The following is a 21,319-nucleotide window of genomic DNA, read 5'->3' as shown; positions in this document are numbered from 1 at the left end:
TTCTAATCTTTAGTTTAGTTTAGAGTTTTGCATAGTTTTCGTTTTATGTAGATTTTGATTTTATGTTTTAGATTTAACTTTAATTAGATTTTAATTAGTTTTTAGATTTAAGTTTTATTAGATTTTAATTTATTTATTAAGATTTTAGATTTAGGAAGATTTAGGATTTTGTTATTAGAGTTTTGGTTTTAAATTATGTTTAGAATAGATTAAAGTTTTATGTTCTTTTTAGATTTTAGTTCTAATTAGATTTTAAGTTTGGTTTTGTTTTAAAATATAAAAAAAAAATAAAAAAATTTAGATTTTAGATTTAGTTTTTGAATTTTTATAGTTAGGTTTTCTTTTAAATTAAATTTAGATTTTAGATTAAATAGTTTTAATTTTTAGATTTTGTTAATTAAAAAATCATATAAAAAAATAAAAAAATAAAAAATAAAAAAAATAAAAAGATTTATTTATAAAATTTTTAAGCCTTAGTTTTATTTTTTTTTTTATTTAGATTTTAGATATTAGTTAGATTTCTAATTTTCATTTTTTAGATTTTATTTAAAAAAAAAAAAAAAAATTCGAAAAAAGTATAAAAAAATTTTTGTGGAAAATTTTCTTCGTCAGATCCAGTCATTTTCGGGATTTATCATCTTTCATGCTGAGATCTAAAATTTTCAAGTCGAGATGCGAATATGATATCTGGTTAATAATTCATGATTCTCGTGGTGGTTTAAGGCTTTCATCTTTTCAAAATTTTCAGTTGCTGGATATCGTTTTGGTCATTTTAAGAGCATTGTGATTTAGCTGATGACAAATGATTGCTGTTCATGGTCCATATTTTTATATCATTTAACAAGTAATCGTTTTAACCACAATCTCTTAAGGCACTGGTCTGCTAAATTAATCAAATCCATCAAGTGCTTTTTATATCGTATCTCGTGTCTCCCAACCAACTGGTCGACAGTTGGTCTCATCATCTTACAGGGACTACCCCCCTTAGCCGCGGGAGACAAGCTTAAACGAAGGGATCGGGGATCAGAGTGACAGCCCTCGGTCTGAGCGTTGTCGTGTCAATCCGCGTGACAACATTTTTTGGCGCCGTTGCCGGGGAATTTGTTTTCTCGGCATTTCATCATCTTTTCATCATTCATCGTTCATCTGTCTATCATTCGTTTGAGCCGGCAACGCCAACATTTTTTGGCGCCGTTGCCGGGGACAGAGTTTTTCTGTTCCTGGAGTTTCATCGACATTCATCTTCTCATCTCTCATCTCTCAGTTGAGCTGGCAGATTCAATATTTTTGGCATCTTTTCATCCCATATCAGCAGCATCTCTTGGGTTTGTTTCCTGTTTGGGTGGCGACTCCATTTTTTTCATTTTTCCCAGACAAGAAGCATCCCGCATATCCATGCCCTCATACAAATAAGGCATTGCAGGCTTCTCTCCATCCACCAATCTAAGAACCTTTACTATAGGTTCGCTAACTGCACATGCTTCTTCTACTCCATGTTAAAATGTCTTAAGAGTACACCATTTTTGCAATGGATTTCCCATCAGGTCTCTTGTTGTATCTACAATTACGCCAATCATCAGACACAAACATTTGCTTCAACTCAAACTGACATCGAAGCAAAGACTGAAGAGTAATAAAGGTTGTGGCAAAACGTGTGATGGCAGGACGCCGCAACTCCTTGTTTCTAGTGAACCTCCTCATAAGGCTAAGAACAAAAGCATGGTTATAAATAAACTTGGGGATGCTCCTAGCCATATCAACCGCCTCCTTGATGAAGGAGAGTTTCCCCATATCCTCAAGCAACAAATCGAGACAATGCACTGCACATGGAGTCCAGAAGAATGTGGGATGCCTCTCCATAAGCATTCTGCGGCAGACACATAATTAGCTGCATTGTCTGTTATGACTTGCACCACATTCTGCACACCAATCTCCCGAGTGAACCCATCTAACAACTCACATATCATTGCTGCATCTTTGATATGTTCTGATGCATCCAACGATTTAATAAACATGGTACCTTTAGGACAATGTACCAAGAAATTTAGAAGGGTCCTACCCTTCTTATCTGTCCAACCATCAGACATCACTGTGCATCCGGTAACTTCCCATGTCTTTTTCAACTCCTCCAATCTAGATTTGATGTCCTGTTTTTCTGCTTGAAGAATTGGCCCCCGCAACTCCTCATATGTGGCACTTTTGTAACCTGGGCCCACAACAGCAATAGCATCACACATTGGCTGCCAAAATGGATTGGTTTTGGTGATGCTGAGAGGTAAGTCGCTCCAGAAAATACACCTCCCCATGACTCTATCTGCTTCTTGCTTCTCCTGATTTTTAACAAGCGATTTTATGCCAGGTTGTGCTCCAGCTCCTGTTCATGGAACAAAAAATGATGACCTCGCAGTCACACTAGCAGTAGCATGTGATGGTGTGCCAGTTGTGGAGCCCCTCCCACTAGGGCCACTACCCTCAACACCAAAATCAGGAGAAGATATCCCGAAAGATCTACTTGCACGTTCAGCTTTGTTTCTTTCCGCCTCTTCCTTCTTTTTGTCCTTTTCATCAATTGCCTCAAGAGCTTTTTGCATAAGCTCCGAACTAGAAACTGTATAAACCCCAACATCATGTCCACTGAGTCTAGCAAGATGGTATTTCAGTCGTGTAATCCCACCTGTCATCTTGGTCCCACACAATTTGCATGTAATATATGCACGATTTGTCCCACCATCAGGGCTCCCATACTCCCAAAATGGGTCCAAGGCTTTTGGAATATTTGTATTTTGTAGTGGGCTAACTCAAAAGGAAACCTAGGGCACCAAAAAAAAATTGGAATTAGTAACTTAATAATTAATACAAAATTACAAATAACCACATCATTTTACAAAACAGTTCTAACTTTTTTGCTACATTATTTGCAAATTTGCAATTTTGCAATGGGCATGAAAAAAAGAGCAGACTTAAGAGGGCAGTGAACTTGTATCATGCAATAATTGCCACTTTAACCAAAGATGCCAAGCAATGAAAGAGCCTAACAATGCAAATGATATGCCAAGGAAATGAGGTGACTGTATATTACTTATTATATCACTGTTACGTAATTATACCACTGCTGTAGGTGCATTATCAGACCTCGGTATTCAACAAACAGTCTTCCAAAATTCACTTGTATGACACCAGTCTTTCAGACAAGGTTCCTTATGAATTAGATTTATTTCTTCATTAATTTATAGAGACTTTAGAAGCCAAATTTTACCATTGTTAACTTATTACCAGAGATCCAAATCATTCATATTAAACGCTGAAACTAGCATGTCAATCCTAAAAATTTATGAAAAAAATGCTAAACAGTGACTCACTGACTAACAAATGAATGCAAATGATTTCTCAATATATTATGGTGACTGTTAATTAGTTTTCTGGCCACTGTTTAGATGTATTATACCACTGTAAAGTTGTAAACAATGTTTCTCGAAGCTGCAAGTGAAACAGTGAGGAAGAGAGAGGGATAAGGAGGCAAACTTAAAAGTTAAAAGTTACAAATAGCAGTGCAGTATTATTTGGCAACAGATTCCACTTTCTTGCTTAATGATTTGCTATCTTATACTCAAAATAATGTTCATGTGACTCCTCTTTGGCAGGCATGGTATGATGCTAGAGTCATCTCAATTGATAGGAAGCCCCATCAACTTTCCTGTGCTTGCAAGTTTTATGTGAAATTTTATAACTTTATTGTGCTTGTATAGAAGATGTGCTTGATATTGAGCACCGGCCACTAGTTGCAAACAAGAAAACAAAACTTGGGATTGAGAAACTTAGTGTTTTGCAAGCACCATATCAGTTGAATGTGCAGCCAAATCTGACTAACAAAGTAGAGTTTTGGGGTGGAGATTCTTCATCACTACGTATGCTAGCACTTATTAGTGAATCTATAAAATTAATCACTATGAATCACTATGTTTTGCAAAGAGTTTCAGTGCATCTCTCTCCTACACACTATGATGATAAATTTAAAACCCTTGCATTTTGAAATGGAAAACAAAAATCAAGCAAAATGATTGTAGGGAAGAAATGAGATTGTCTCACTATTCTTGGCACTTGCAGCTTAGAGAAATCTTCGTTGTTGGTGGTGATAATGGCTATGGAACGTTCAAACTCTCCTTGGTAGCAACCACATTCCTTCTCCAGCAATCAGAAAAATAAAATGACATGAAAAAAACCAAAAACGGATTTTTATAGGCCGCGTGGAAAGTTTTGCCCGTCACTTGGCGATTTTTCCATTGTCGCGCAATATTTTCCTAAATATCGGCGATATTTTAGAAATCGCGCGATATTTCAGAAATCGCGCGATATTTTCGGGCTGAAAATATCGCGATGTTTTGTTGGCGATATTTCGGCTCGCCGAAAATATCGCGATATTTCCGAATATCGCCGATATCTCGGCAGTTATCGACACTGCTCTGGACAAATGTCTCCCACTCCTCGGAGAATGCATTTAGAGCGGTCCTCACCAACATCTCCTCATCCGGCGTGGTCGCTATGGAAGTCAATTGGTCTCGGATTTCCTTCAACCGACCGAGGAAGTGATCTATTTGCTCCCCCTTCTGCATTTGGTATGACCGCAACTGATTTTCAATTAACATCTTCCTCTGCACGGAAGTATGCTGGTACAATTTCTTCAAGGTGTCCCACATTTTCTTTGCCGTCTCCTTCTCGGCAATATATTGGACCACATGATCCTTGACTCCATCAAGGATGATGCATTTTGCCTTGGCCATTGCCTCCTCGTACTTCACATTTTCAGCCGGGTCAACTGGGATCGCCATTGTTCTCAAGGTGAAGGCCTTGATGCGATGTCTATCTAGAATGGACAGGATCCTGGCCTTCCAAACCACAAAGTTGGACGCTCTGTCCAGCTTGTCCTGATCCCTCAACCCATTCATGGCCATCTCTCTGCTCTTTGTGTTGACTCCTCCGAGTCTCTCTACTTTCCTCTGGAAGTTCTCTCTTCGACTCCTGCTGAGTCCCTCTACTTCCCGCTTGGAAGTTCTTTGCTAGACTCCCTTTGAGTCTCGATTTCCCTTCTGGAAATCCTTCTGCCAATCGTCAAGTTGCACCTCTTCGATCTTCTGTGCACCTGCAACACTGATCCAGATTCCTTGGCTGGAAATCCGCCTCGGTAGCAACTCCCTCTACCTTAGTTTTTCTCTCTTAGGTACTATTCTTCCCACAGTAACTGGCCAGCTTCGCTCCCGCAAACTGTCCATAGCTTCGCTCTCGCAAACTGCCCACAACTTCTTATGCCCCAGCAACTGAAGGATTGAGCCCTACGCTCTGCCCAATTTCGGCGCTGGCAAAACTGCTCCCTCAGCCAACTGTGTCAACCCTCCTGGTCTCTGCGTCAACCTTCCTGGTCTCCGCGTGAGCCTTTTCTGCCCTCCTCAACCTTTCCGTTGGCCTCTCTCTAGCCTGGACTGATGACACAGTGCCTCTGCGTCAACCCTTCTTCTGCTGCTTTCTGCAAGGATCAGCTTCTGTCACTCGGGACAGCTGATTCTGCTGCAAATGCTCTACTTCCGCTGATGCCTTCAGCTCTCCTGTGATCTGCAACTGCGCTCTAATACCATGTTGAAATTTCTAAGTCTACCCATTAGAAATTTAATTTGTATTCTTTTGGTTTATTTCTTCTACTTGTTAATTCTGAACAAGTTATTTAAAACATGTAAATAACGAAATAAACACAATACAATCTCAACATCTATAGATCAGCAGCTGAAAGAAAACAAACACACAAGTGACACTGTTACTTTTGGACAACTCGTCCCCGGAAAAACCCAATGTGGGAAAACCGGTGCAGCAATTCTGAGGGTTTATTATTATGCAATATATCCTTGAGTACAACTCAGTGCCAAACTGGCTCACTTGACAGAGAAAAGTAATCGGCAGTAATACCTCTCAATTCGGAAACAGGTATTCAGAAAATGTGTCCCACGAAACCCTCTCCAGCAACTCTGAATCACTGCGCTGGCCCTTCTGGGCTCTGCATCAGCCCTTTGAGGCACCGCGTTGCCTTTGGGACCCTTTGTGTCACTCCTGCTGGCCTCTGCGTGGATGACGCAGGCCCTCTAGCCTCTGCGTTATCTTTGTTGGGCTCTGCGTGGCCTACTCTAGCTTCTGGGTTTTCCTCTCTGCTTCTACGCTGGTCTCTCGACACTATCTCTGCCTCTCTGTCTAGTACTCGCTGCCCCTTGCTGCTGATCACTGATTCGACTTTTTCTTAGCAAACCCCACTCTAGTAAATCGAATCACTGATCACTGGTGTATCTTCCAACTAACCCTCAAGCCTCCTCTTATACTTTTCTTGTTGGTCCTTCAACAACCGAGATTAAATCTCTAATCAACGGCTAAGATTAGATTTGGCTTGATCCATGACTTTTGGAACCTTCTAACCTAGTTTTATATTAATACCCATTAATATTTTATTTTTCCTAAGTTTAGACTTAGGAACGGTGCGAGATGCATGGAATAGTTGCAGCAACATAGAGGTCAGTAGAGGGAGCACTTGTTAGCAGCGGAGGGAGCTTCAACATCGAGAGTGTTCTAGCCTGACAAGGATGTCAGATGTTGGGTGGATCAGTTACTTACTTCTCAGTAACTGAGTTGCAGTTCAGTATTAGTATGCAGTAGCACGATGCAGCATGATGAGAGGGCATGCAGTGTTGGGAGGATGGACCAGCATCAACACGGATGCAAAGGAAGCTGCTGTACAGATGCGCTAGTGCAGTGGTAGGGCCATGGGCAGTAATACAAGATGTAGCAATGCTGAGGGTGTTGGGCAGATAGGCCTAGCATCAGCACAGGGACAGATGCTGGATAATCAGGATGCTCAGTGTGGAGTATTATTAGAGCACAGTCCTCGCTAAAAGGGAGTGTTGATTTGAGGTAGCATCAAATGTGCTCTAGCCATGAAAATTGGTGGAGAGGCTAAAGCACATGAGATCTCCAAGACACAGAAATGGTTTGGGCAAATTCTAACCAATTTGTGAGATATTAAAATAATTAATATTTTTAATGGAGTTCCTAAGTCTAAACTTAGGAAAAATAAAATATTAATGGGTATTAATATAAAACTGAGTTAGAAGGTTCCAAAATTCATGGATCAAGCCAAATCTAACCTTAGCTGTTGATTAGAGATTTAATCTCAGCCGTTGAAGGACCAACGAGAAAAGTATAAGAGGAGGCTTGAGCGTCAGTTGGAGAATACACCAGAGTGATCAGTCATTCATCTTGCTAGAGCGGGGTTGCTAAACAAAACTGAATCAGTGATCAACAGCGAGGGGCAGTGAGTATTGGACAGAGGGGCAGAGACAATGCTGAGAGACCAGCGCAGAAGCTGGGAGAGCGAGAGCAGCAACCAGTTCAGGCCACACAGAGCCCAACAGAGATAGCACAGAGGCTAGAGGACTGCGTCATCCACGCAGAGGCTGCTGGATTGACGCAAAGGGTCCCAGAGGTTGCGCAGTGACTCAGAGGGTTGACGCAGAGGGTCTTGAGGCTGATGCAGAGGCCAAAAGGGCCAATGCTAAGCTTCAGAGTCGCTGGAGAGGGTTTCGTGGGACAGTTTTTCTAATTACCTGTTTTCGAATATAGAGGTATTGCTGCCGTGTATTTTTCTCTGTCCGGTGAGCCGGTTAGGCACCCAGTTGTACTCAAAAAGACTGCATAATAGTATAACCCTCAGAATTGCTGCACCGTTTTTCCCGCATTGGGTTTTTTCGGGGACACTTGTCCAAAAATAACAGTGTCACTTGTGTGCTTGTTTTCTTTCAGTTGATGATCTATAGATGTTGATACTGTACTTGTGCTTATTTCAGTATTTATATGGTTAAATAACTTGTTAAGTAATTAAACAAGTAGGTGAAATAAACCAGATAGTGCAGGAAGAATTTCTAACGGGTTAGAATTAGAAATTCCAACATCTGCATCACTCTTTACAAACCCCATCTTCTGCAAGTGGCCATCAATTCGACCATACCATGCTCTAGGTGCCTATTTGAGCCCATACAAGGCTTTCTTCAATATGCATACATGAGACTTCTTCTCATGTGTCTCAAAGCCTTCTGGATGTTCAATGTATACTTCCTCTTCTATCACCCCGTTCGAGAATGCGATTTTGACATCCATCTGATGAATCTCACATCCCATCTGTTTTGCAAGAGATATCACGGTTCTAATAGATGTATACCTGGCTACTGGGGCGAAGGTCTCTTCGTAGTCTATTCCTTCCTTTTGAGCATACCCCTTAGCCACAAACCTGGCTTTGTATTTTTCCACACTGCTGTCTGCAGCGTATTTAATCTTGTAGATCCATCTCGAACCTACCACTGATCTGTCCTGAGGCCTAGGCACTACTTCCCAGACATCATTCACCATTATAGAGTTGTATTCCTCTACCATCACATCCATCCAAACTTGATGTTGAGCGGCCTCTTGAAAATTGGAAGGTTCCCCATCCTGAGCTACTAAGGCCTGATATCTATCTGGCTGTCTTCACTCCCTTTTATTGTTCCTGGGTGCATCGATGAAATCTTCTGCATCTCGCAGAATCTGTCGTAGTTCCCTGCTCGTTTTTCCCCTAGTAGTAGGTGCATCTGTTAGCTCCTCTTCTTCCTATGATTCCTCCTGTTCTGAAGGAGAATTCCTGGTATTGACTTCCGCTGGTTGAAGTGGTTTGACCAACGACTCATCTTTTGGCTGCTCCTCAGAAGGCATTTCTCGAGATTTTCTGAAGGCCCTATCTTCCATGAGCTTCACATCTCGTCAAACTACTACCTTCCTGCTCCTTGGAAGATAGATTCTATATGCCTTAGCGTTCTCGCTATATCCCACTAGATATCCTTTCCATGTAGTTTGATCTAACTTCTTTCTCTTCTCCTCGGGTATACGACAATATGCTAAACCCCCAAATATCCTGAAATGACTAACTTCAGGTGTCTTCCCGGTGAAGACTTTCTCTGGAGTAATCTTGCCCAATGCCATATGAGGAGTTCTATTCTAGACCAATGTTTTAAAACTCTGACTTTGACTCCGACTCGGCCGAGGGTTGACTCTGACTCCGACTTCGACTCGGTATCGACTCGGCTGGTTCGATTTCAATGACTCGGTCGTTGTAAAAAATACATTAAATATTTATTTTTTATAAAAACACAAAATTTTAAAGATTTTCATTCATGTTTCCAAACACACAGCATTAGAATATAGATAGAAGACAACATATGATCAAAGTAGGCTCATGAATATATCCATTATATCAAAATGGCACCCAGTGCACTGTCCAATACATACACGATGATGATATAGAGATCAAAACAAAAACACATAACCAAGGAGGCTACAAATGGCCTCTACAACAAAAGTCTGTGACCAGTACTACTGGCTACTGCTAGAGTTGCCAACATCATTTGGCTCAGTGTTACTTGGGAGTGGGAGTGAAAGTGGGGAGCGAGAGCGAAAAAGGGAGCGGGAGCGACATTTTCAGAAGCTCCTGGTTTGGGAGCAAATCCCAGAGGAGTTCGACAACCAATGTCACTAACATCAAGGTACATAGAGGGATTGGTGCTCTTGATTAAATATGAGTTCCATACCCTAATACATGACAAAATTCAATGGAAACATTTCAATCCTCCAATCCTGAAAATCTTGAAAAACTGATAAGTCTGCTGGATTTTGAATGAAATCTAAAATTCTACTTTCTCCATATGAAATCCAATGAGGTCGGAACCACTCTCAAACATCCTGAGTCATTTCATGGTAATGTTAAAAATTGAAGTAAAAGGATGAAAATGAAAATTAAGGAGAATGTCACTTTTACTTTAAGAATTTAACATTACCATGAAATTTGAATAGCATATCAATACTAGGAGAGGGGAATGGACCCCAAATAGAATTTAACTAATTTAGAAAACACCTTCAAGTCTCCAACACTCAGCTAACAGTTAAAAATAAAAAAAAAATATGAAAAATCACATTTTTTTGGGGTTACAAGCCGCATTCATTGACTCGGCCGAGTTATTGTGGAACTGGCCGGGTTGACCGAGTCATGATTGACTTGGCCGAGTCAGTCATGACTCAGCCTCCCGTTCCGTTTTTTCTGCCGGGTCACAAAAAATCCCAACGACTCGGATCAACTCGGCCGTTTCGGATTCAATTCAGCCATTTTCTAAAACATTGTTTTGGACATAGACCGTCGTGTTGCATGCTTCTGCCCATAGGAATTTTGACATATCCTGATCATACATCATGACCCTAGCTGCTTCCATAATAGTCCTGTTCTTCCTTTTTGCTACTCCATTTTGCTCCAGATTGTAAGGAGCCGTCCACTCTCTTTTGATGCCCTCCCTAGCACAAAAATTGGTGAAGTCCTTGTCGACATATTTTCCACCATTGTCTGAGCCAGTGTTACTTGGGAGCGGGAGCGGGAGCGGGGAGCGGGAGTGGAAGCGGGAGCGGGAGCGACCATTTTCAGAAGCTCCCGGTTTGGGAGCGAATCCCGGAGCGATTTTTTAAAAATATATATATTTTTTATATTTTTTAATTTTTGATACATATATGTCAACAAAAACATGTAGAATGATGAAATAGACATAAAAAACATAAAAAAACATAAATTGATCATTGAACCATATCACATCAATCATCTAAAAATTATAATCGTCATCAACCTTAGTAAAATAATAAATTAAAATAACATTCAATTCAATAACATTTATCATCATTGATCACCAAAGTAACAAGTTGTACTTGTAAGCCAAGTTTAACCATTACAAGAAGTAATATCGAAGATATTTCTAAGTCCTAACTTCTAACTGTTAACATGATATGAAATGTTAAAAATTTATAAAATGAAACATGAATAATGAGATGAAATGAAACAACTTTAGTCTTTCACAAAGCATCATATTCATAATTCACAATCATTACCAATGAGTTATAATTGCCAAGGCCCAACTTCAAACTTCAAATTTTCATTGTCACAGTGATATAATGTTTACAAAAAATATCATAATGTCATAATGATATGAAAGAGTCAAGAGTCAAGAGTCAAGGACTCAAAACTCAACACTGAACAGTTATGAAAACTAAAGTGACAAGTCTAATAGAAACTAAAAAAGACAAGTAAACTGTAAATCTACAAGTGGCCCTTGCCACGAGAGTCTCCAAGAGTATAAGTAGGTCTTGGCGGTCTTCTAGGAGTCTCCCGCCCAGACCGACGACCAGAACTAGAGCCTCCACGCGAGGGTGTCGATGGAGGTGGCGACAGCAATGGAACAAGACTCGGGCCCCGAGAACTGCTACTGGATGGTGGAGGTGGAGGTGGCATGGCTGCTGCAGCTGCTTCAGCTTCATCCCGTACAAGCTCATCTTCTAGTTCTTCCATATGTACAATGCCATCCTCCAAATTGTCGTCCTCAGGGTGATTGTCCCAAATTTTATATGTGGGATCTTCATTAGCCCGATCACAGTAATGGCTCAACAACCTCAAATTGTAGTGCACATAAACCAAGCTTTTTGCTCGGTTTTCGTTGAGCCTATTTCTTTTCACATTATGTATATAACTGTAGGTGCTCCAACACCTCTCTGCAGAAGAAGAATTTACAACCTGTGCAAGAACTTTCAATGCCAATTTTCGCAAAAGTCCGTCGCCGCCATATGTTTCCCACCATGTGAGAGAATCAAATTTATCTTTGTCGTCCATTGCATGGAAGTTACCATACAAACCACTGCCAGTGAAGTATCTGCCTATTTCAAGGCGCACAGCTGCACATTCCTCTCTGTCAGGCACCAACTTTTCTAATGCATCCAGATATCCTTTAGTTACCTCTCGATCTAAATGGGGTTTGGTCCTAACACCACCCCCTGCTGCAGGTTTGCCCAACCAAGAATCTGAGTAGTATTTTGGCATAAGGATATACGCCAAGCAATGTAGTGGAAGGTTAAGCCTTTTCCACCGTTCACACACACAATCGTGAATCAGATTGTACAAGTCGGGATCTCTGTTATTAACAATGTCTTTTATTTCCCCCAACATGGTATCCATTTGCTCATACACCTCGCCAATCACTGGTTTGTCTGTATCTGCAAACCGAATCATGTTATAAATTGGCTTGGTGAAATCCAATACCTGTCTCACAGTTGTCCAAAACTGCCCATCAAGAGCGGCCTCCTCCACCGTTTCAAAACCTGCAATGTCAGCTACATTTGTAGCCCTTTCCTTTAACACCTGCCAATTTGGACTTGATACCATGCTAGCTAAACCCTCTCTTACCTTCAAAAGGCGCCTGAAGGTGAGGTAATAGCTACCAAATCTAGTCCTCGCAATCTTCAGCAACTCCAATCTCGAGTGACTGCGGAAAAGGCCATGGGTATTGCTATGATTTGTAATAAATTTTATCATTTTTTTTCCTCTCTTGTACAAATCACCAATCCATTGGTATTGTTCATTTTTGTTTTTGACAATATCATGCAACAGAAGGTTCAATGTGTGAACCAAACATCCAGACCAAAATATGTTCGGGTATCTATCCTCAATAATTGCTCCCGCTGCCTTACAATTAGGAGCATTATCAGTGATGACTTGGATGACATTGTATGGGCCAATACGCTCAATTGTTTCAAGCAATGCTTCTGCAATGTTGATAGCGGTCTTGAACTTGTCTGAGTAATCATGTGCAGCTAGAAAAATGGGACCACTTCGGGACACAGCAAGAACACTTATCAATGGCTTGCCTTTTACATTTGTCCATCCATCAGATACAATGGACACCCCATTGTCAGTCCAAGAACTTGTCATTTTATTCAAAGATTGTGATATTTTTGCTTTTTCATGATCAAGGCCAACAGTTCTTGCCTTGTCATACCCAGGGCTCTTGTATCCTTTAGGGGCATCATTTATGGCAGAAACCATTTCGTGCCAATAAGGTGAGCGTAGAACATTGAATGGTATCCCATTTGCATAGAGGAACCTGTAAATTTTTGAATCCACATCATTCCTACACCCCTCATCAAGGAAATCTGATATGGTTCTACGGCGTAAAGATGATGACCCTGAGCCTCCATGTCCATATCCACTGCCTTGGGAGGATGCTGAAGGAGTTCTTTGTGAGTTTTCAAAGAAACCCCTTGATCTTTTTGCTTTGTATTGGGCGTCCTCCTCTTCCTTTATGTATTTGGCTCTATCTGCTGTTGACACCGCGTCGCAAGTTCTGATTCCTATTTGTTTCTCTCCATCCCATGCCCTTTTCCCGCAAAGGTGTCTTCTCAAACGGGTGTATGAGCCTGTGAAATCATTGTTGCAATGGGGGCAATGAAATTTAGTGGTTCCACCCCCTTTCCCTGTTTCAGGCCTCTGAACATATTTCCACAATGGAGTTTGGTCTTGTTTAGTTTTTTGACCCTCATGTTCACCCTCCACATCCTCCTCACTGGGGTTTTCACCTATTTGACTTCTTCCGGCTTCTTCATCCACCTCTTCAGTTTCAGGCCCCCTCCGTTTCCTACTCTCCACCACCATAATAACCAGAAAAGGGACCAGGAAGAGGAAAATGCCAATAAAAATCCCCAGGTCCATCGTGTTTGATGTTTGTAGGGTTTGAGTCTTGAATCTGCAAATTAATTTAGTTTATTGGGATTAATTCATTTAATTTATTAATTTAATTTAAATTAATGATCTTTAAACTCAAACAGGTAAATTAAACTAAACAAACTAACTACCTAACCAACTAAACTAACTAAATGATTAAGTTACTTACCTCTGCAAGCTTGCTCCTCGCTCCTTGGCACTTGCTCCTCGCTCCTCAGCTCTGGCTCCTTGCTCCTCAACTCTTGCTCCTTGCTCCTTTGCTCTCAAACTCAAGCTCAATCTCATTGAAATGATTTTGTTTTGGCCCATTGGGCTTTTAAACCCAAAAAAATTAGTTAAATTTTTTGTTTTTTTCGGGTCCGCGGAATTTTTTTCCGCCGAACCGCTCCCGGTTCACTAAAATTCGCTCCTGGAGCGTTTTTTAATGCCCGGGAGCGATCAGGGAGCGATCGCTCCCCGGCATTAAAAAGCGCTCCGGGAGCGCGAGAGCGATCGCTCCTTGAAGCGCTCCCTCACAGACCAGGGAGCGCAAATTTTTTTACGGGAGCGCGGGAGCGATCGCTCCTTGAAGCGCTCCCTCACAGACCAGGGAGCGCAAATTTTTTTACGGGAGCGCGCTCCCGAAAATCGCTCCCGTCCGGGAGCGATTTGGGGAGCGCGCTCCCGACCCGCTCCCGAGCTGCTCCCGCCCGGAGCGCGCTTCGGAAGCGGGTTCGAAGGGGGGGGGGGGGCTCCCCCGCATCACTGGTCTGAGCGCAATACTTTTATTTTCTTTCATCTCAGATTTTCCACTAGAACCTTGAACTCTTTGAATTGACAAAAAACCTCATCCTGGGTTTTCAGAAAATAAATCCAAGTTTTCCTGTAATGGTCATCGATGAAGGTGACGAAGTATTCGACACCACTAACAACTTTTGTGGACATCGGTTCGTAGATATCTGAGTTTATCAGTCCTAGTACACTCTTGGCCCTATTTTTACTTCGAGGAAACGCTGCTTTAGCATACTTGCCCAGAGCACATCCTCTGCATACATTGTCTCATTCTGTACTAAGATCTGGAACTCTTGTTATAGTTTCCTGAGAATTCTCAGAGCCCCATGGTGCAAATGTCCCATCCTTCTGTGCCATAGTTCATTCAAATCCTTGTCTCCATTACTGCTTATCAGTGCCATTGGTGATTCTAGCTGCAACCTGTACAACCTGTTACTTCTGATTCCGATCTGTACTTTCTTTTTCCAACTCGGGTGTTTGACGTATACTTTCTCCTTAATGAAGAAAACGTCATAGCCCTTGCTTTGAAGTTGTGATATGGAAAGTAAGTTCATCCCTAGTCCTGGCACATGCAACACATTGGTAGCTCGGAACCGCTCTCCTGTTTCTGTTTGAAAAACTATGGCACCCTTCCCTACTAGAGTACACTTTGCCTTATTCCCCATGGTGATTTGAAAATTCATTCTTTCCTCCTGATATTCTGAGAAACATTCCCGGATTCCTGTCATATGCCAGGAGGCTCCGCTATCTATATATCATACCTTTGATGATGCAAAGCTTGTTACGCAAGCAACTTCTTCTTCCAATTTGGGAGCCAACTTAGAGAAATCGAAATTTCCATCTCTTATGCAATTTTCTGAAAATTTCCACGAGTTTCCTGACGTAGATGCCTCTGCATCATGATCTTGACCCGTAATTAATTTTCCCTTCCTATCTCTCATTTTTTACTCTGATACCATGTGAAAATTTCTAAACAGAAATTCTATTACTGCAGCAACTGATTTATTTTACCTACTTATTTTCTAATAAGTTATTTAGGAAATCCCTTTAATAACTACTGCATATATCAGACCATTATACAGAAACAAATACATGCATAAGAATCAAACACATCAACATAGTTATTTTTGGACAATTGTCCCTGGAAAAACCCAATGCGGGAAAACCGGTGCAGCAGAGGAGGGTTTTATTAATCATCTTTCTTGAGTACAACTACAGTGCCAAACTGGTTCACCCAACATAAATAACCACACGACAGTAATACCACAAAAAGCCTCTGGCGCTTCCCCCAGGCTCAACGTTAGTCCAACTAGCCTCTGCACAGCTCCCAGACCCTCTGCGTCAGCACTCTGCCTCACTACGTCAGCACTTGGCCTCTCTGCGTCACCCATACAGGCCCTCCAGTCACTGCACAATCTAGCTGTCTCTGCGTCTGCCTCAATGATTTCTGTGCTGGTTCTGAGGCACTACCCCTGCCTCTCTGCTATGTACTCACTGCCTCTCATTGCAATCCAAATCACTAGTTCGAATTTCTCAGCAAACGCCACTCTAGAAATCGAACTGACTGGTCTCCGTTGGTGTATCTCCAACTGACCCTCAAGCCTCCTCTTATACTTTTCCTATTGATGAATCAACGATCGAGATTAAGTCCCTAATCAACGGTTAAGATTAAAATAGACTTGATCTTCGTCTCTTAGAAGCTTCTCATCCATATCTTTATTAATACCCATTAATATTTTTATTTTCCTAAGTTTGGACTTAGGAACTCATTAAAAATATTAATTATTTTAATAACTCTTCATCTGAATGGAATTTTCCAAAACGATTTCTAGGTCTTGGAGATCTCATGTGCTTTAGCCTCTCCACCAATTTTCATGGCTAGAGCACATCCGATGCTACCCCAAATATACACTAACTACTCACTCGTGTATTATTGTCACTACATACATCACTCTTGTGTGTGCCACTATATTCAAACCTGGCTTCTATCACCAATTAGATCATCAATTCCCTACACAATAATAGTGCCCACTGTTAAATGTAAATTTTTTACCCCTGGGTCTGGAGTTTGGAGAGACAAGAACATAGTTAGTTAAAATGTGTGTGTGCATGTGACATTGATATGAACTCAATGTATTGCCAGGAAGTATATTTTCTCAACACAATGTCCCCATGTGCACATATGATTATCGGATGGAGTTTACCTCGTTGATTTTCTGACCCTACTCTTAGTGATTATACAATTCAGTTTTGTTTGTGGTCTCTCATACAAGTGATGCAACACAGTTTTTGACAGTTGGGAATGCATTGGTTCACCATGGTAGATGACACAAGTGCCATACATTCAACACATTAATTGTCACAATGAGTTCATAATTATTACATGACCTAGCATGTTCTAATTACACTATCACTCTTATTATATGTACATGATTTCATGGTGATGACCATTTATTGGTCTAGCAATGGTATTGGAGTGGTTCTTGGGCTCTTGTAATCAACTTGAAGGCTAGGTTACACAATTCTTACCAATTTATTGTCCTCCTTCTCTTATTCCAAATGTCTTTGATTTGCTTCTGCTGCGTTGTAACAGAAATATTGCAACATAACTAAAGAATTTTGACATATTTTCTCTTTAGTCAGAATGTTCCTGTGCACCTACATGTATGAAATGCAACCAGTATCCAAAGTAGGAACTAATACCCAGTACTGGGTGTTCGTATTTACTATTTAGATGTAGAGGAGTAAAACAGGTGGTTACAAGTAACGGAGAAGCCATCTGCCATGTAAAAACATGGAGAAGTGTCTCATGGTGATTTCAACATGTTTTGAGTTCTAAACATCTATTAGAGAGATTAGCTATCATAAGATCCCCCAATCTACAAATTGCACAAAAAAGAGTGTGACTGCCAAGGTTGACCTATCATGTTTTCAAAAGTCCTTATTTTCTGAAAAGGCAATTTGTAACATTGTTTGAAGTTACATGATAAGTCTTGGAACATATTCCTTGTTTGGGCATGCCAATGTACTATCCTGTTCAACTTTTGCTATAGACTCAGTATCATGTTTGCTTTTGGGAGCAAGTAAATTCTCCACAGTTGGTTTATCTTTTACTCTTTGTGCAGGTATTGAATCATTTTCCAAACTGGGTGACTCAATCTACTTTCAGGAGGGTGGAAAATTTCCTACCTTGTATGTTACCCAATTTATATCTAGCACTCTTACCTGGGATGAAGCAGGACTGATGCTGAAGCAGAGGGTTGGGCCATTGTCTGCATCCAATCCATACCTTCGTGTCTCACTGGAGTTCTTCACATTAAAGGTGTTCTTAAATTTCAAACTACTTATACTATGGTGATATTTGACGTTAAATTTAAGCCACAAGAAAAGATGAATCATTAAAAGCAGAAGAAAGAGGAGGCCAATGGCAGGCAGACTTGATGTAGTAGTTCAACTTTGTTGCATTTTAAATAAGATATCGGATCTCATTCTATTTATTGGTTGATAGTATATGTTTAAGTGAAGGTTTCTTTCCTTATGTGAAGTCTTCATTTCTTACAAATGAAGAGGAACTGACCTCTATTTATGAATAGAGGTTACCACTAGACTATTTGTATGGATGTAGACTACTACAGTAAAATTTGGATTTACTGATTTAAATATGAATGTTGGTTTTGATGTCTAACAATGAAGGCTTTGAGGGAGCATAGCATTGAATCTACTTTGAAGATACGGATCCCGTTTTGGACCACTACCAATGGTGCCCAGGCTCTCTTAAATGATCATAAGTTATCATTGCCAGAACCAGGTGCTAAATATAATATTTTCTCAATTCCCTTTCCTCTTCTCTTTTTATTATATCTGTAATTTTTTGTTGTTTTCATAATCTATTTTCCATCAATCATAAGATGCCTTGTACCTTGTTCAATAAGATAAACTAATACTAAAATACTAATATACAAAAAAAGATGAATGAATAGAGATGATGATTTTACAATGTGGTGTCCCTGTACAAATATCCCTTTGTTGGTGTTTTTTTTAAAAGATATGTCTCTTAATTAACATATGACCTTTCATTATTTTTATTAATCGGTGTTCCACATGGATGGGTCTGTTATGTTGGTGGTGTGCTCCCCTCGTTTCCCATGCTCTGGGCACACCAAGGGAATGCTCCCCATATCCCCTTTTTTGGAAAACACGAGCAATCACACAAGGAAATGTTTCTCTAGTGTGTGGAGTGTGTTTCCCAAAAAGCGGGCTTTTGGGCATCCCCTCTCGAAAAGTGGGATGCCTAGGTGCCCCTTGTGAAATAGGGACACTTGGGTTGCTCCCTCGCCTGGATTTTTTGCCCTTAACCCTAAACAATTAAAGCAAACAAAAGAAAATCATAAAGCCTTCTAAAAACTAAAACCTATCTCTATTTTACATTTCACATGCAGCATATGGATGTAGAGGACCAGCCAATGGGATTGACTCCTTGATGCTCATCTTGTTTTTAGTGTTCATTGTTCATTATTGACTTTCAGTTTTAACTTGAGTCTTGACTCTAGATGTTGGGCTAAGTCTTTGACTCATCTCTCTTCTACTATTTTTGAGTAATTTTAGTTTACTATTTCAAACTTCAGTATCCACTAGTTTGATTAGCACTATTTAGGTTATAGAATGATGAATCTGAATCAACTTATACAGTATTTCATTTATGAATCAATTATTCAATTTTTTATTGTGAATTTTATGTCGTGATTATATCATTTACTAATTTGAATTGAGTATTTGCATTGCACAATGATGAATTTGCATGGGATGAATTGTTTTTCTTGGGATTTTATCCCGAATGGAAAATTTGGCAAATTCTGAAATTTAACTCAACAAAATGCTATATATAAAATTTCATTCATTTAATAGAACATTTCCATGTAAAATATAACAGATAGAGTTCGACAATTCAATAAGACGATGAGCAGAAATATTCTCGGTTTTTATTATAATAGTTAAATTGAGGTTTACATGCTGATATAATGAATATAGCTGAGATGGAAAAGCTGGCCTCAAGAATCTGCTCTAATGCTGCACCGACCCTCCAAAACTGAACTGAACTGCAATTGTTAAGCTCCTATGAATTTTGGATGAATTCACCAATGGGAGAGATGGGTACTTGCCCACTCTCATTGAATCACCCGAGGCTTTTCGTCCTGATGCCACTGCTAAAGCTAGGAACTGCTGGTTCTCCAAACCTCTCCACAAGAAAAATACTCAACTTAAAGATATCTTCAAAAGTCTCCTCCTCTTTTATAGATCTGATGGACCCCCTTAGAAGCCTTTATTTATTATTATTTTAATCACTTAATACTTTTTCCCTCCTTTAATTTTAATTAAAATACCTTTTAATTCGGGAAAATGGTAAATCAACCACCATCCCTTAGGCCACTGAAAGTCACAACCCACCATATCATCCTATAGATTTTCTTGTTCCGGTTCCAACGAGCTATTACACTAAGGTGTTCCTGTGAGAATTCCAATAATGAAATCCTATTGTAGTAATTGGAAATTATTCTCCTAATTGATAATTTTATCTAACAATTTATTTGCAGTTTGCTACAACAAATACTGAATAAATCACACTACAACTTTCAGAAATAAAAAACTGTGGAAAATAAACAGTGCTAGAACTGAGAAAATACTAACACAAACATAAAAATAACACTGTTGTTTTGGGACAAAAGTCTCCGGAAAAACCCAATGCGGGAAAACCAGTGTAGCAGATGAGGGTTTTATTTTATTACGCAATAGTGAAAATCTGAGTACAATCTGGATGCCTAAAATTGACAATCCACAACAACAAAATCTGTGAAAAATTATTGAAGGGAATTAACCTTCCTCCACAAGCAATCTCAACACAACCTACCTTCAGAAAACTCGGCCTCCTTGACCCTTTGCGTCAACCTTTGCATTGCTCTGCGCAGTCTCTGTGACGTCAAGCCTCCAACTACTTTGATGAAGTCGTTATGCCTGCCTCTATCGAGGAAATTGTCTCTCTGACACTCTGGAACCTCTGCTCGACCTCTGGAATTGAGAACAAATTTTTCCTTGGCTAAATCGAACTGCCAACCTGAAGCAACTATGCAGTCCTCTACGCTGCCTCACTAGGAATAACTCGGCCCTCTTGCTGCTACCTCTCCGAATCTGGAAAACTTTCTCCGGACTCACTGGCCCTGCCCCTCACTCACTGTTTTGATCTCTGGCTCTCTGACAGCTAACTGCTGCTACTCTAGAAATCGATCTGCCAAGGAAATCAAATTTCTGGCATTCTCAAGTGTTTTCTCCAAGTGCCCATTAACTTCTTCTTATAATCCATTGTTGGAGCACTAACGACCAACATTAAAACTTAATCGATGGCTAAGATCATCTAGGAATCGATCCGTGTGAGTTTCTAGATGATTCTCACATTGACTTAATTATTACTGATTAATTAACGAGTTTTCCTAAGTTTAGACTTGGTTAATAATCTAATTAAGGCACTTCTAGGTGGAATTTCCATAAACGATTTCTAGGTCTTGGGGATCTCATGTATTCTAGCCTCTGCACCAAATTTTGTGGCTAGAACACATCCGATGTTAAAAAAACTAACAATTCTGCCAGTATTACTCCTGTAATGCCACCTTAGGCTCAATAATAACCCCGTTTTATGGGAATTATTGGAATGCAACAGAACAAAAAGTCAGTTGTGCGGAATTGATTCTGATGATGGAATATGGTAAGTGAAGTCAAAACACCATAAAGCCCCTCCACAAGCCCTTGGGCTTGCTAATGGCGTAAACTCGCTCTTGTGACTGTAATGTCCCAAACAAAATAGTTTGTAGAAATTTGCTTAAAAATTTAAGCCGTTATCCCTTAAACCATTTGCACAAA

General features: G+C 40.2%; 1 protein-coding gene across 3 annotated transcripts in view; it reads left to right on the top strand.

Annotated features, from left to right (window-relative positions):
* LOC149209014 (uncharacterized) overlaps positions 1-21,319 on the top strand; it is a 439,985-nt gene that overhangs the window by 361,445 nt on the left and 57,221 nt on the right. For all 3 annotated transcript variants that reach the window (XM_089396251.1, XM_089396252.1, XM_089396250.1), the window contains 2 exons: positions 17,536-17,732; positions 18,104-18,218. In XM_089396251.1, the coding sequence (XP_089252377.1) occupies positions 17,536-17,732; positions 18,104-18,218 (312 nt within the window). The remainder of the gene's footprint in view (positions 1-17,535; positions 17,733-18,103; positions 18,219-21,319) is intronic.

This window comes from Pinus tabuliformis, chromosome 1_2 (genome assembly GCF_031772625.1).
Source record: "Pinus tabuliformis cultivar Carrire ecotype Pingquan chromosome 1_2, CPIR1, whole genome shotgun sequence".
NCBI lineage: Eukaryota > Viridiplantae > Streptophyta > Pinopsida > Pinales > Pinaceae > Pinus > Pinus tabuliformis.
The sequence above is the reverse complement of the archived record's forward strand: the minus strand, read 5'-3'. Positions and strand labels throughout refer to the sequence as shown.